Source organism: Orycteropus afer, unplaced genomic scaffold (genome assembly GCF_000298275.1).
Source record: "Orycteropus afer afer isolate SDZICR_OR568_19922 unplaced genomic scaffold, OryAfe1.0 scaffold01045, whole genome shotgun sequence".
Lineage (NCBI taxonomy): Eukaryota > Metazoa > Chordata > Mammalia > Tubulidentata > Orycteropodidae > Orycteropus > Orycteropus afer.
The window spans coordinates 80137-97527 of NW_006922632.1; the positions used below are offsets into that span (position 1 = coordinate 80137).

General features: G+C 40.8%; 1 protein-coding gene across 1 annotated transcript in view; it reads right to left on the reverse strand.

Annotated features, from left to right (window-relative positions):
- The window catches only part of SBSPON (somatomedin B and thrombospondin type 1 domain containing), a 48872-nt gene that overhangs the window by 8292 nt on the left and 23189 nt on the right, over positions 1 to 17391 (reverse strand). Inside the window, exon 2 of the mRNA XM_007958612.2 lies at positions 13446 to 13640. Coding sequence (XP_007956803.1) covers positions 13446 to 13640 — 195 coding nt within the window. The remainder of the gene's footprint in view (positions 1 to 13445; positions 13641 to 17391) is intronic.

Consider the following 17391-nt stretch of genomic DNA (forward strand, 5'->3'; position numbering starts at 1 on the left):
ATAGCAATACAAATATGTATGTAGAAATATCATTTGCTAGATTTATATATGGTCATGAGTTTGTTCCCTTTTGCCTATCCATACTTGATCATTTAGCCTGGCTACTTATGTATCTATCTGTAGATTAATATTTATTACTACTGATAATGTAGTATTTTGTATGTAAAAATGTTTATCTTTGCTATTTCTACCTCTTATGTACCTTTCCGTGTCTTTTCCTTAGTTTTATTGTGCTGGTCATTAGCTTTTAGTATACTGCCTTTCCCTTCACCCAAATCAGAACTTGTCTCCTACCTATCTAACAAGAAGACAGGGTTTTGCCTTGTCTATCACTGAACCCCTCACACTTTACACAAAAATATTTGTGTAATGGATAAATGAATCAATGAGTGAATGAATGAAGGTATGAGATGCCACCAAGGTGCACAGGTCCTACTTTCCTATAGTCTTCTGTTCCTATACTGAGCCCTGCAACTTATTGTGGCTCAACAATCTCTCCCATCTTTTGTTTCAGAAACTGAATGATCCCAGAAATGGTAGACACAAGCTGGTGTTGCCTTGTGAGACACTAAAGTCATCATCAATGTGAGCAAAATGGTGTGAGGATACCAGCCGCAAAGTAGATGCTTTAAGCCTACACTTTCATTAGGTAAAAATGGCTCCTTTCTGCCAAAAGATGGCAGGTCCTAATTCTAGATTTCCTTAATGAGGAGTCATTTTTATATTACAAGGGAATGTAAGAGAAGAGTGGCCTAATATCAGCTAGCCACACACTCCTTAGAGTTGCAGGCGAAATTCTTATCTCATGTGGTTTAAAGATAAGCCCAAACTCTCCAGTATGAAATTATCCACATCTAGAGTAGCCCCTACAGTCCCATTTCATGTGAATCTTCCTTACTGCACTAACACATTTAATTGTTTTATAGAGAGAGCATTTAATGTTTTCTAAATGTGATTGTAGCTTCTGAATTTCTAAAATCCACAGACAGGATCCAAAAGAACAAGTGAAAAGCCTTCTCTGTTTCTCTTAGACCTAATAATCAGAAATACAAACATCTAGAAGATTTTAGTTTCTAGTATTTTATTCCCATTTCTGTTCTTCTAACTCATTTATCGGGAGCTTTGATGGTGTAGTGCTTAAGGCATTTGACTGCTAACTAGAAGGCTGGCGGTTCAAACCCACCAGCCACTTCTCAGAAGGAAGGTTGGGCAATCTACTTCTGTAGAGATACCTCCTTGAGTTTCCAAGGGGGCTTGCTATGAGTCGGATTCGACTTCACGGCAGTGCATTGAGTTCATTTGCAACTCAATTTATCTGCTTATTCCTAAGTGAAGAATACATTTACGGCTAAATCCACATTGTTTTTGTTATCAGGTGTCATCGAGTTCGCTCCAACTCATAGCAACCCTACATACAACAGAACGAAACACTGCCCAGTCCTGTGCCAGCCTCATGATCCTTGCTATACCTGAGCCCATTGTTGCAGCCACTGTGTCAATCCATCTCGTTGAGGGCCTTCCCTTTTTTCTGGCCTTCCACTTTACCAAGCATGATACCCTTCTCCAGGGAATGGTCCCTTCTGACAACATGACCAAAGTAGGTAAGATGATTCTCACTTCCAAGGAGCATTCTGGCTGCACTTCTTCCAGGAAAGATTTGTTCCTTCTTCTGACAGTCCATGGTATTCAGTATTCTTTGCCAACACCACAACTCAAAAGCATCAACTCTTCTTTGGTCTTCCTTATTCACTGTCCAGCTTTCACATGCACATGAGGCGATTGAAAATACCATGGCTTGGGTTAGGGGCACCTTAGTCTTCAAAGAGACATCTTTGCTCTTCAGCACTTGAAAGAGGTCTTTTGCAGCAGACTTACCCCAGTGCAATACAATGTATAACTTCTTGACTGCTGCTTCCATTGGTAGGCACTATATAAGCTAAGCTATAAAATTTTCAGGACTCATTTCTTTAGGTCAAAACATTTATTTGCTCTCCTAATTCATACTGCATATAATAGTACAAAAGTTCAAAGTTAATGTACTTAATCTATAAAATCCCAAAAAAGCAGTTGCCATCAAGTTGATGCTGACTTGTGTTGACCCCATGTGTGTCAAAGTAGAACTGTGTTCCATTGCGTTTTCAATGGCTGTGATCTTTTGGAAATAGATTGTCATACCTTTCTTCCAAGGAGTCTCTGTGTGGATTTGAATTGACGGTGTTTCAGTGAGTAGCTGAGCACTTAACCATTTGTACCACTAGAAGGATTTCTGCTTAATCTATAAAACACCTCATTAAAAAAAATGAAGTTATGGAGTTGTGGGGAAGTATATGACTACAGTTTCTGATATAAAATCCTTAGAAAAAGTTCTATAATAATAAAAATAAAAGCTAGTAATTATGCACTTATAAGTAGCAAGGCACATTGCTAGGGGTTTTTCATGCATTATTAACTCATTTAATTCTCACAACAAACCTCTGAGATAGATTCTATTATTTTCCCGTTTTCCTGAAGAGGAAACTGTGGCCCAGGGAGGTTAAGAAATGTATTGAAGGAACACATCTCGAATAACACAGGGCTGGGCAATCTGCCTCCAACCCATGCTCTGTTGTTATTCGTTGCCACCACATCAATCTGGCTCCTGGCAACCCTGTGTGTGCAGAGTAGAACTAGACTCCACAGGGTTTTCAAGGCTGTGATCTTTTGAAGGCAAATCACCAGGACTGTCTTCTGAAGTGCCCCAGGGTGGGTTGGAACTAACCTTTCATCTAGTAGTTTAGCACTTAACCACTTGCAACACTCAGGGACTCCTTGTCTTGCTCTACTGCCTCCATAATATAGATGAAAAACTTCCACAACTCTGTAGAAGAATTCTGATAAAAAAGGAGATATGCAGAACAGAATTTCAAATTCGCACGGAATCCAGATTTTCTGGAGCCATGGAAGCTAGATAAACCTTTGAGACTATTGCCCTGAGATAAACTTGAAACCTTAAACCAAAAATATCCTCTGAAATCTTCTTCAAACTAAACAATAGTTCAGTTTAACTCGTAAAGAAAAAATCTGCTTTGAGCATTATGCGCTTTTAAGACCTATCTATATGGGATCAAATTGACAACAGCAACTAGAAACCTTAAACAGGAACCATAGCAGGCAGTGAATTTATGTTAGTGGGATAGGAACAATCCATAAAAGGAGGGTGAGAATGGTTGCACAACTCGAAAAATGTAATCAATGTCACTGAACTGTACACAGAGAAACTGTTGAATTGGTGTATGTTCTGTCTTGTATACTCTGAACAACAAATAAATTATATATATATATATTTATATATATATAAAAGTTCCACCATTTTATGTAGACTATTTCCCAAGAAACACTTAAATTTTGCTTTATTTTCTTTTATGTCCCAAATCACAATTTTAATGTGAAATCAGATTTAGGAGAAGAAAGGGAAAAGTTTAGTTTACATAGTCTGAGTCCCCTCAGGCCATAAAGAGGGGTGGGAGATGGAGGTGGGAGTAGTGGCTTAGGAATGGAGGGGGGCTGACAGTGGACACAGAGATTAATGCCCATAGTATGACGGCACCTTGTGTTTTTATAGACTTCTTGATTAGCAAAGTACTTTATATAACAAGTCACTAATCTTCACAAAACTTTGTAAAGAGATGTTATACTAACCTCACTGATCAGGAAACTGAGGCTCAGAGAGGATGAACACAGGGCAAGTAAACAGGAAGTTACAATGCAAGCGTGCCAACACAGAAGGTATGTGTTTTTAAGACCTACCATCCATGTTCAAGCTGCGAGCTCTGGTAACATAATGGCTAAAGCACTTGACTGCTAACCAGACGGCTGGCGGTTCAAACCCACGAGCCACTCCTCGGAAGGAAGATTGGGCAATCCTACTTCCGTAGTGATACTGCCTCGGAAACCCAAGGAGGGGTCGCTATGAGTCGGGGCCGACTCGACGGCACATGACAACAACAACAACAACATCCATGTTCAAAGGAGTACTCATGGTGTAGTGCTAAGGAATTTGACTGCGAACTAGAAGGTTGACGGTTCAAATCCATCAGCTGGAAATCCCTTGGAAACCCAATGGGGGTCTCTATGAGTTGGAATCAACTTGATGGCAGGGAGTTTTTTTTTTTTTTTTTAATCCATGTTCAGGATGGTGTCAATAATTAATGAACCCTGGGGGGTACAATAGTTAGTGAACTTGGCTGCTAACCAAATATTTAGAGGCTCAAGCCCACCCAGAAACACCTCAAAAGAGAGGTCTTGTGATCTGTTTCCAAAAAATCAGCAATTGGAAACCCTATGGATCACAGTTGTACTGTGACACACGTGGGGTTGCCATGAGTCGGAGTTGACTTCACAGCAACTGGCTCGGCTCCATGTTCAGTTTCCAGCGTTTGTGGTTATGGCGCATAGTAAAAATAAGCTGGTAGCCTTGGACCTTATCTCCTTCATCCCAGTAGACCCAAATAGCACTTGGTTTGGTGACCCATCCTATCAAGAGAGTTTATTCCCCCTTTAAGAGTCTTCAATAAATCAGAATGGGTGCCAGATTGCATGAGGTCTCCAAACCAGCACTTATTTTGAACATTCCCCACAAATATTCTTTTCTTTATAGAAGAAATATAAATAATTGAGAATTCTTTTGCCTCAGTTCCACTTCTGCTTTTGTGTGAAAGTATGTAGGGATGGATTACAATAAACCCACGTGAAGCCTATGTAACACCGTTCATTGCACGTCAGTAAAAGCGCACAAGTTAAGCCTGTACTTAGCTTGTTATTGGGTAATCTGTCACTGTCAGGGCCTGTAAATTTGAAAAGAGGCTTTGATTCTGAAGGGTGGTGCTGTGGGATTGGCAGAGAGACAAAATGCCAGCCCAACCTACAAGGAGAATCTCTGATGTGGTGAAAAAATGTGCAATTGTTCACTACAGGTTAGTAAATAAGCACAAGGAAGCCCATGCTTACCTTCCTTACTAGCTAATCCAACACTGGAAGCACGTAGCCTGGTGCCCAGGACAAAGGCTCTCAATAAATGTTTGTTTCCCTTTCTTTCCCCTTCCTGGCAGCTATACTCAATGTAGTGTATTCTTCATTAACAGGGTATTTGCCAGCTTCTGGCATTTGATCAGCCCACCATTGTTCAGTTTTACAACAATTTCCACATGGCACTGCACATGGTTACTTTGAAGATTAAAGTAAATTAAATTTCCTTTGAGAATTTCATAACACACTCTGACACAATGGAGTGTCACAGAAGCAGGCATAGAATCACTGGTCTGTAGATAAATGGTGATGAGAATCAAGTGAAAATTTGACAAGTAACACCAACTTGGAAGCTTAGTTTATAATCTCATCAATTTCCTTTTCAGAGGACAATGCATATAAACAACTGTCAGTAATAAGAAACAAATTCAATTACGTGGTTTTTAAAATTTGTCTTTATGATTAAAATATCACCATGATGTGGATTAAATGAAACAGAAAAATACTTGATCATTAATGTTAAAAAAGCTTCAGTGGTAATGTTTCACTCACTGGCCTTAACAAACCTCAAACCAAACTCATTGCTGTCAAGTCGATTCCAACTCATAGTGGCCCTATAGGACAGAGAAGAATTGCCCATAGGGTTTCCAAGACCATAAATCTTTATGGAAGCAGACTGCCACATCTTTCTCCCATGGAGTGGCTGGTAGGTTCAAACTGCCAGCCTTTAGGTTAGTAGTCAAATACTTAACAATTGTGCCACCAGGGCTCTTTACTGGCTTCACAGTGCCTTTACATTTCTACTCATTTGCCAGAATCTATAATCACAATTTAATCTCTAATGATGGTGGCTAGCAACAAAGCAATACTGAGCTATCAAGCCCCACTGATTTCAGAACCAAAATATCTAGGTTTAAGTTCCAGTACCTCTTCACAGCATTGTTACCTCTCTGGACTCTAATGTCCTCATCTGTTAACCAAGGATAACAATTCTGTCTTGCTTCCCTGTAATAGGCAGCATAATGACCCCCTAAAGATGTCTCTGCCCAAGCCTCCATACTTCACCTGACAAAGACGCATTATAGATGTAGAAGAAATTGAGGTTACTACTGAGCTGACCTTAATATAGGAAAATTATCCCTGCATAATCTAGGTGGGACCAATGTAATCACAGGGTTCTTAAAAGAGTCAATCAGCTGTGACTACAGAAAAGCACAGAGGGAGCAATGTTGCTGGCTTTGAAGATAGCAGAAGAAGCCACAAGACGAGGAGTATGAGTGCTCTCTCTCTGTTGTTGTTGTTATGTGCTGTCGAGTCGGCCCCGACTCATAGCGACCCCTCCTTGGATTTCCGAGGCAGTATCACCACGGAAGTAGGATTGCCCAAGCTCTCTCTCTAGGAGATGAAAAAGGCAAGGGAACTGACTCTAGAGCCTTCAGAAAGGAGCACAGCTCTGCTGACACCTTGGTTTAGCCCAGTGAGACCTGTGTCGAACTTCTAACATACAGAACTGTAAGATAATAAATTTAATTTGTTTACGCCACTGTCATCGAGTCGGATTCCACTCATAGTAAGCCCTCCTTGGGTTTGCGAGGCGGTATCACTACAGAAGTAGATTTCCCAACCTTCCTTCTGAGGAGTGGCTGGTGGGTTTGAACCGCCACCCTTCTGGTTAGCAGTCAAATGCCTTAGGCACTACACCACCAGAGCTCCCTTAAGCCATTAAGTTTGTGGTAATTAGTTACTTCCAACTTTCTGAGGTATTAGCAAAAAGTTATACAGCTCATTGTTTTCTCTGGAGCAGGCTTTCCTGGCCTTATTTTATTTTTCACATTCTGGCCTTATTTTATCTTATTTTTCACATCCATTATGGATAAAATATTGTCTCCCTTAACCATAGTTGAAATCTTAACCCCTGTACTACTTACCTCTGAATGTGACCCTGTTTGGAAATTAGGATTTCTCTTTTGTTATGCTAATGAGACCACAGTGAAGTACCCTACTCCACTGCCATTCAGTCCATTCCAACTCATAGAGACACCCACTGGGTTTCCAAGGCTGTAAATATTTACAAAAGTAGATTGCCTCATCTTCCTCCATGGAGAAGCTGGTGAGTTTGAACCACCAACCTTCTGGTTAGCAGCCAAATGCCTTACTCACCATGCCAACAGAACTCCTTTATAGTGGAGTACAGTGGGTCCTAAATTTAATCCCTCCTGAATGGTGCCTTATGGAAAAACAAAGTAGACACACAAGAAAATCAACCATGTGAGGGATTTCTATAAGCCAACAGATGCCAAGGAATGTTCAGGGCTACTGACAAGACAAAACCTTCCCTTAGAGCCATGCTCTGATCTGGACTGCTAACCTCCAAAACTGTGAGAAAAATAAATTTCTGTTCTTTGAAGTCACCCACTTTGTGGCATTTTGTTATGACAGCCCAAGGAAATTAAGACAGCATCCTCTGTCATTTTGATAGGTTGAGAATTTCACAATTCATCGAGTCCTGCTTGCTTTAGGTTAAAAGTTCTTTCAGTTTATCCCTTTCCTCTGACATTTCACTTTAAGCAGCAAGAAAAAAACAGGCAAAACCTTCAACACTTGGCTTGGAAATACCCTTGGCTAAATAACCAAATTCTAACTTTCCACATAACTGCTGGAAACAACTGCACGAAAGTTTCTGCTATTCTATACCAAGGGTCTCTTTTCCTTCATGAAAAGTCAAGGAAATGGATTCTTCCTTCGAACCTCCAGAAGGGAAAACTGCTCCTGCTGACACCTTGATTTTAGCCCAGTGAGACCCTTGTCAGACTTGTGATCTACAAAACTATAAGATAATTAATCTATGTTATTTTAAGCCACTAACATTTTAGTAACCACCAAACTAGAATATTGAAGCAATTCTATCCTCCCCACCAGCTAGTGTTACAGGAGTGATCTTTAACAAGACACCCCCAAAGGGGAGGTGAACCTTGGGGGCCAAGGCTCAGCAGTCCCTCCTGTGTAGAGATTTCCCTCCATTTCCAAACTAGGAGACTGTGTGTTATTAGAAAAGAGGTGGCGTAGTGCCTAAGGCATTTGACTGCTAACCAGAAGGGTGGCGGTTCAAACCCACCAGCCACTCCTCAGAAGGATGACTAGGCAATCTACTTCTCTAGAGATGCCACCTCGGAAACCCAAGGAAGGTTTGCTATGAGTTAGATTTGACTCAACAGCAGTGAGTTTGGTTTTGGTTTTTGGTTTAGTGTTAAACCAAAATTGGGGACATCTCATGGGGTATGCTTGCTTCTTAAAATCCTCTTAATGGAGTTTGGTGGGAGCAGTGGAAAGGGCAGTAATTTGTGAATAGGAGGACATTTGGAGGAGGGCAGGCCTATGGGCTGTACCCTGTCAGAGGACAGAGGAGTGGATAAGTCCAGGCAGAGAACACAATACACACACACATTTGTCCCTGGTGCAAATGGCCATCATGTTCCCTATGCCCTTGGCCCATGGTCCACAGCATCCCCTTCACTGACCCTTCTTTTCCACAATCCTCGCCTGCAGTGTAAAGAAACCCAGGGCTGGGAGGCATCTGTGACAGTCTGGTGCAGCTCTGAGGAGTCAAATATTCTAGCAGGTATTCCAGCACAACACAAGAGCAGAGCAGTTGCTTTCACTGATAGATTGACTATAGATTTAAGAGCCATCAAAAAAATCAATAATGTCATAAAGTGACTACCTCCCTGAGCCTTTTCTGTGGTATTTCTGTAGAGTGCATACAGTGAATGATAGGCTTTGGTACTATGACAATTTCTTGTGAACAACCACTTTCAAAGCACTAAATTATTTCCCTGTGAGCTTAATGTGACTATGATCAATAAGAGGCTCCCCTCTGGCCCCTCCATTCACCACTCCACTGCCACAATCATCTTTCCAAATCACACATCTGAGCACAAAAGCCTCTGCAGAATATACTCCAATGGCTTTCCAAGGCTCTTAAGATAAAGACCAGAATCCTAAACAGGCACTCAGGCTGACACGACCAGGCCATCACCTGCTCCATCTTACCCTCTCATCACCAGCTTCATTCTCTGTGCCCCCACCACAGGGTCAGAAGGCACTCAAAATATGACTGGGAAAGAGCTGCCACATCAGAGTAGAGCCTACCTTAATGATATGGATGAAGCAGAGCTTCCAGGGCCTCCATTTGCTGAAGTGGCATGACTCAATATGAGAAAAACAGCTGCAAACATCCACTGATAATCAGAACATGTAATGTACGAAGTATGAATCTAGGCAAATTGAAAGTTATCAAAAATGAAATGGTATGCATAAAGATTGATATCCTAGGCATTAGTGAGCTGAAATGGACCAGTTTTGGCCATTTTGAATCAGATAACCATATGATCTACTATGCTGGAAATGACAAATAGAAGAGGAATGGTGTGGCATCCATCATCACAAAGAATGTTTCAAGATCTATTCTGAAGTACAATGCTGTCAGTGATAGAATAATACCCATATGTCTACAAGGAAAGCCAGTTAATACTACTATTATTCAAATTTACACACCAACCAGCAAAGCCAAAGATGAGGAAATTGAAGATGTTTACCAACTTCTGTAGTCTGAAATTGACCAAACATGCAATCAAGATGTGCTGATTATCACTGGTGATTGGAATGCAAAAGTTGGAAACAAAGAAGAATCATTCATAGTTGGAAAATTTGCCCTTGGAGATGATAGAAATAATGCTGGAGATTGCATGATAGAATTTTACAAGACCAATGACTTATTCATTGCAAAGACCTTTTTCAACAACACAAATGACGGCTATACACATGGACTTCACCAGATGAAACACACAGGAATCAGATTGACTATATCTGTGGCAAGAGATGATGAAGAAACTCAATATCTTCAGCCAAAACCAGGCCAAGAGCTGATTGTGGAACAGACCATCAACTGCTCATTTGCAAGTTCAAGTTGAAGTTGAAGACAATTAAAAGAAGTCCACGAGACCCAAAATATGACCTTGATTATATCCCTCCTGAATTTAAGAGACCATCTAAGGAATAGATTTGATGCATTGAGCACCAATGACCAAATATCAGAGGAATTATGGGATGACATCAAGAACATCATCTATGAAGAAAGCAAAAAGTCATTAAAAAGACAGAAAAGGAAGACCAAAATGGATGTCAGAAGAGACTCTGAAACTTGCCTCTGAACAGAGAGTAGCTAAAGTAAATGGAATAAATGACAAGATAAAAGAGCTAAACAGAAGATTTCAAAGAGCAGCTTGAAAAGACAAAGTCAATTATTATAATGAAATGTGCAAAGACATGGAATTGGAAAGCCAAAAGGGAAGAATATGGTTGGCAATTCTCAAGCTGAAAGAACTGAAGAGGAAATTTAAGCCTCAAGTTGTAATATTGAAAGATTCTATGGGCAATATATTGCATGATGCAGGAAACATCAAAAGAAGATGGAAGAAATACACAGAATCACTGTACCAAAAAGAATTGGTGGCTGTTCATCCATTTCAGGAGGTGGCATATGATCAAAAACCAAGGGTATTGAAGGACGAAGTTGAAGCTGCACTGAGGGAAGTGGCAAAAAAACAAAGCTCCAGGAATTGACAGGATATACATTGAGATGTTTCAACAAATGGATGCCGCACTAGAGACATTCACTTGACTATGCCAGGAGATTTGCAAGACAAATACCTGGCCAACTGACTGGAAAAGATCCATTTTTATACCCTCCCAAAGAAAGGTGATCCCACAGAATGTGGAAATTATCGAACAATATCATTAATATTGCATGCAAGTAAAATCTTACTGAAGATAACTCAAAAATGCGTATGGCAGTATATTGACAGAGCACTTCCAGAAATGCAAGCTGGATTCAGAAGAGGATGTGGAATGAGGGATATCATTGCCAATGTCAGATGAATCTTGGCTGAAAGCAAAGAATACCAGAAAGATGTTTACTCATGTTTTATTGACTATGCAAAAACATTTGATTGTGTGGATCATAACAAATTATGAATAACATTGAGAAGAATGGGAATTCCAGAATACTTAATTGTGCTCATGAGGAACTCATACATAGACCAGGAGGCTGTCATTTGAACAGAACAAGGTGACATTGCATGGTTTAAAATCAAGAAGGGAGTATGTCAGTGTTGTATCCTTTCCCCATATTCATTCAATCTGTAGGCTGAACAAATAATCTGAGAAGCTGGACTATATGAAGAAGAAAGTGGTATCAGGATCGGAGGAAGACTCATTAACAACCTGTGATATGCAGATGACAGCTTTGCTTGCTGAAAGTGAGGATGACTTGAAGCACTTACTGATGAAAATTGAAGACTACAGTCTGCAGTATGGATTACACTTCAATATAAAGAAAACAAAAATCCTCACAACAGGACCAATAAGAAGCATCATGATGAATGGAGAAAAGATTGAATTTGTCAAAGACTTCATATTACTTGGTTCTACAATCAACACCAATGGAAGCAGCAGTCAAGATATCAGATGTCATATAGCATTGGGCAAATCTACTGCAAAGGACCTCTTTCAAGTGCTGAAGAACAAAGATGTTTCCTTGAAGACTAAGGTGCACTTGACACAAGCCATGGTATTTTCAATAGCCTCATATGCATGTGAGAGCTGGACAATGAAAATGGAAGACTGAAGAAGAATCGTTGATTTTTAGCTGTGGTGTTGGTGAAGAATGCTCAAAGTACCATGGACTGCTAAAAGAACTAACAAATCTGTCCTGGAAGAAGCATGTTTTAAATCAGTATTAAAACTTTTGAATTACTGACAGATGTTCATATAGTTTGTGACCCTTTTCATGTCAAGGATAGTTATGTGCTACTAAATATCACTTCTTTCAAAAACCATGAACCCTAAACTAGAGTGTGCTGAGAGGCAAAAGGAGTTTTCAAGCACAAGCGGTCAAAAGTCAAAATCAAGGAGCCAGAATGCTCCTTGGCCAAACTTTGTCTCACCTACTTTGGTCATGTTTTAAAAAGGGCCTATTCTCTGGAAAAAGATATCATGCTTGGCAAAGTGGAGGGACAATGAAAAAGGGGAAGGCCCTCAATGAGATGAATTGACACAGTGGCTGCAACGATGGGCTCAGATACAGCAAGGATCATGGGGCTGGCACAGGACCAGGCAGTATTTCATTCTGCTGTACGTGGGGTCGCCATGAGTCAGAGATGACTGGATGGCACCTAACAACAACAACATATTATGTTTCACAGTTATTGTATTGTTTTTACAAATTGAAGGTTTGTGGCAACCCTTCAATGTCTATTGGTGCCATTTTTCCAACAGCGTGTGCTCACTTCGTGTCTGTGTGTCTCATTTTGTTAATTGTCAAAATATTTCTAACTTTTTCATAATACTATTGCACACTTAATAGACTATCATATAGTGTAAATATAACTTTTATATGCACTGGGAAATCAATTCATGTGACTCGCTTTATTGTGGTAGTCTGGAACCAAACTCACAATATCTCTGAGATATGCCTGTATTTTTTTGTGAGCATAGGATCGCTCCTGGCTCAGTGAGCCAACTTTGTTACTCCATAACCAGGGTGGTCTTTTCAAATCATAGATCTGATCATATCAACCCCAACCCAGTCTGCTAGAGGAGACACAGGCATTTTAAGACAACCATTTTATCATTGTGGAAGAATTTAGAATTTGTCCACTACATTCTACTACAGTGAACTCAATGGCTGCTAACAACAATATATATTCATTGCAGACACCGTATAGGAAACAAAGAAGTATTTTAAAAATGTACTTTCTAGACGTGTGTGAGTGTGGAATTACATAGGAATTAGAGTGGAAGGCAAAATAAAGCCAGCCTTGCTGTTATGTGCCCTGGAGTCAATTTCTACCATCATCCTCCCAAGAGACAGAGTAGAACTGACTTGTGGAGTTTTCTAGGCTATGATTACTGGAGCATATCTCCAGTTTTCTCCTGGTGGGTGGAAACCACCAGGTGGGTCAAAACGCCTACCTTTTAGTTAGTAGCCAAGTGCTTAATACCACTGGAGCTCCTTAGAGCTATCCTTACCTATCCTGTGTGACCTAATATCACCCTTCTTAAGTCCTGTATTGCCAGACTGATTGATTAAATTTCCTAAACAACACAATGCTCTCATCTTGTATTACCTCGTCTGTGTACACTATGAGTCATCGGGTTAGAAAACACAATGAGGGCAGCAGGGAAAGGGAGGCGTTTATGCAACTGGCCATTCATTCATTTATTTAGCATTTCCTGAGCTTCCTATCTCCTTTGGGCAGACCTGCCTATCCCACTCCCTGCAGTGCATGGAACTTTCCCTCCACAGCACAAGTCGCTTTATGGGATGAAGTGGCCAAAAGTTACCAGAGATAAGACAGGTGGAAACATGACAACAGCAGTACCGAAGGCGTGCCCGCAGCCCTGGCCCTGCGGCGTTGAATACTCCATGCAGCCGGCTCTCTCTTCCAGGGGCGGACAAGGCGTCCCGCCGTTCTGAGGCTCCTGCTGCACGAGGCGCCTTCGCACACGGGCGGTGGGCTTGCACTGGTTTGCGCAGCCGCTCCAGGGGCTCCACTCCCCCACGATGCACGGACGAGCTGGAAAACAAGACGATAGGACGCTTAACTGAGTGCACCAGCCACATGCCTGGTGCGTCTGCTAACATAAACATTCAAGACTAGCTTTGCTGGAGGTCCCTTTATCAGGCGGAACACACAAAGCTTCAACTGTCCCTGTTGACATGGCCCCTACCACCCTGACGGTTAACTGACAATCAGGTACCTCTTAGAGGCAGGCTGATATGTCGGGATCCTGAAGGGGAGTATGAGCCAGAGACCCACCCGAGTTAATAAAACAGATGCCTGGCCTACAGGAAACTACCTTATACTCCCAACAGACCTCCTTTGCTTTTGTTTTTCTCTGACGTCAACTGCATTCTTTCCTGCCCATAGTTTTTAAAACTGTAACAGTAGTACACATTCACCATAGAAAATGTAAAGGAAAAATAAATGCATATTTTTAAAATGCACCAATAATCCTATCACCAATCCAGGTCAAATATTTTCACAAGTATGTCTCCATAAGAGAGATGGCTTAGGGCCACACTAAAATGCCTCTATAGTTTTAGCTTCTCCTGGATGCTCTATTCACATCCTCCCTGGCTCATGTTGTTGTCATTATGTGCCATCGAGTTGGACTCGACTCACAGCAACCCCTCCTTGGGTTTCCAAGGCAGTATCACTTTGGAAGTAGATTGCCCAATGTTCCCTCCGAGGAGCGGCTGGTGGGTAGACTCATAGAATATGAGAGTTGGAGTTTAGAGATGAGCCCAGAGAGGCAATGATTTTTCATGGTCTCACATGAAGAAGCAGAGTCAGGATGAGAATGTGGCCCTAGCATCTGGTTCTTTCCATCACTCTACTACACTCCTCTACATATTAGCTAGGCCTTGAAGCCACTTGCCTCTAGGGAGCCAGTTGTGAGCTGGAGGCCAGCATTACGTCATATAGGTCAAGCCAGAGGCTGTGTCCCGCTTATTGGTTGTGAAGTTCACTTACCAACTCTGAAGACGGAATTTAAAAATTCAATTTCCTGACCATGACTGCAAAATCAATGTGGTTTTGCACTTAATTTTCCAGATTAAAATCCTAATGAGTCTTTTAAGAGGACTGTAACACATTTTTAAATTGAGTTATTTTAGGACTTGAGAAGAGATATAAGAGGAAGGGAAGAACAAGAAGGCAGAAAACATGCTCCTGAACTCACTCACTCAACTCACTGTCGTGGGTTGGATCCCACTCATAGCAACCCCTCCTTAGGTTTCTGAGGTGGTATCACTATGGAAGTAGATTGCCCAATCTTCCTTCTGAGAAGTGGCTGGTGGGTTTGAACCACCAGCCTTCTGGTTAGCAGTCAAATGCCTTAGGCACTAAGCCACCAGAGCTTCCACATCTGAACTAGATGCCAAAAATCTTTTTTTTTTTCCTCACAAAGCGTGACCCACTTTCCCTATCACTCTCACACTTTCAAGTTTGTAGTGTTTCAGCAAGGAAGCACTCTGACTTCTTTGAAACCTAGATTTTGACTTTTGACCGCTTGTACTTGAAAACTCCTTTTGCCTCTCAGCACACTCTAGTTTAGGGTTCATGGTTTTTGAAAGAAGTGATATTTAGCAGCACATAACTACCCTTGACATGAAAAGGGTCACAAACCATATGAACATCTGTCAGTAATTCAGAAGTTTTAATACTGATTTAAAACATGCTTTCATTAATCATCTAAAAACCCACTGGTATCACCTATCAACTACCTACAGAAGTCAGAACAGGCCACGTCAGAGTCCATTCCCAATATCTGCCATGTATATATACATCCATTGGAAAATCAGTAACAGGTCACTTCCTGCTCTTGTCATCTCTTTTTGACCCCTCCCTTTTTATTTTAATGATCCCATAATTTAACCAGTATCTATAGAGTCACAGGCATTTAAAAGGAGACCGCCTGGCTGGGAGCTGGTTGAAAAGATCTTCCATATTTCTTCAATGCCTCTCTTCCTCCCCAACCCTTCTTCATCCTTAAGTCTAGCTAGTTTTGCCCTGGTGTGTTACTGGTAACCAGTTGCATCAAGTTGATTCTGACTTATGGCAACCCCATGTGCGTCAGAGTAGAACTGTGTTCCATAAGCCTGTCAGTGGCCTTCTCAGAACAGATCACCAGGGCTTTCTTCTAAGACACATCTGGAAGGACACTCTTAGGTGTATTTAGACCTCTAACTCTTTGCTTAGCAGCTGAGCATATTAACTTTTTGTACCACCTAGGGACTCTTCCGTGGCAGGTTAAACTTGAACAATAGCTAATAATTACACTTTTTTTTTTCTTTAAAATACACTTGTTTCAAAGATTAGCACTTGGAAATCACTATAAATAAAAATTTGCCATAGCATTAATTCAGAATTTAGTGATATGGCCTTGTGTTAGACTATTCGTATGGTAAAAAATGACATTGAGGATAGTTGTCTAACTGAATTTAGTCCCTCAGTATTTCTTCAACATCTATGTCTATGGATATTTATGTCATATCCAATGTTTGTTTATTGCATTTAGTTTGGTTCCATGGCTAAAGCCCTCAACTTACAGAGTCATTGAATCATTTGTTACTATCGGTTACAGTTGTCCTTGGATAAATGCTATTTTCTGTTTTTCTAATCCATGACTTTAAAATCCTCATAAAGAGATTCAGAAAGTTCAAGGGCCCTGAACAGCAGCATCTCTGTGGCTTAATTGTGACGCAAAATGAAAAAAATTCACATAAAATTATATGAATAAAAAGGTGTCCCAAAAAATATTTTGAGTTGGAAGATTTATCTGAGATGTTTATTCCTACTCTGCACAACAGAGTCTATTCTTGTCTCATTTGTGAACTTTTCATTATTTCGATTGCAATTCATTGTTGATCACAAGAGGCCTTTGGTCACAGAGGTTAGGGAAGTGCAGGGAACTTCTGACTGATTTATTACCTCAAGTCATATATTATAGCTGCGTGACACAAATTTCCTTTTGAACTATTCCATTAGTATTCTTGTCCACTTTCCATTAAAACTCTTTCTGGTCAATCTAATTCAAATCTATATACAGCATATGAAAATCATCTTTCTTACAATTCAGCTTCCTCATTCTCCACTTTTTAGTTTCATTAGTTATTAATAGAGCCCAATAGAGTGTTACCCAGTGAACAGCTTGATCTCCTTTGACTCCAATCTTGTCATAGCCTCCCAATTTCTTCATAATCAATTAGGATCTGATGACATCACCCCACCCCTTTTAGGGGAATGCAGCCTAAAGTGAATGGCAACCAAGAAGTTCAGTAAGCTCTTTCTTCACCTTTCTTTTTGCTTAAACTCAACCTAATATTCATGTTGTCTGAGGGATGCAAATAGTTAAGCACTTGGTTACTAAACAAATAACCACCCAGAGGCACGCAAAAGGTCACCACCATTGAAAACCCTATGGAATAGTTCTACTCTGCAACACATGTGGTCACCATGAGTAGAACTGACCCAACAGCAACTGATTGGGGTTTTGGTAACATGGACAGAGAAGAGAAGGAAGCCAATAAAGAGTGTGTTAATCAATAGCTGACCATTGGGTACTGGGGCTCAGTCCTCCTGGGGACCTCTAGGAGATTTATAGAACCCATTGCAGAGTAGTCCCTCCCCAGGACATGGAAGCAGCAGTCAATAAATCAAATGATGTGTTCCACTGGGCAATTCTGCTGCAGAAGACCTCTTTAAAGTGTTAAAGAACAAAGATGTCACTTTGAAGACTAAGGTGTGCCTGACCCAAGCCACG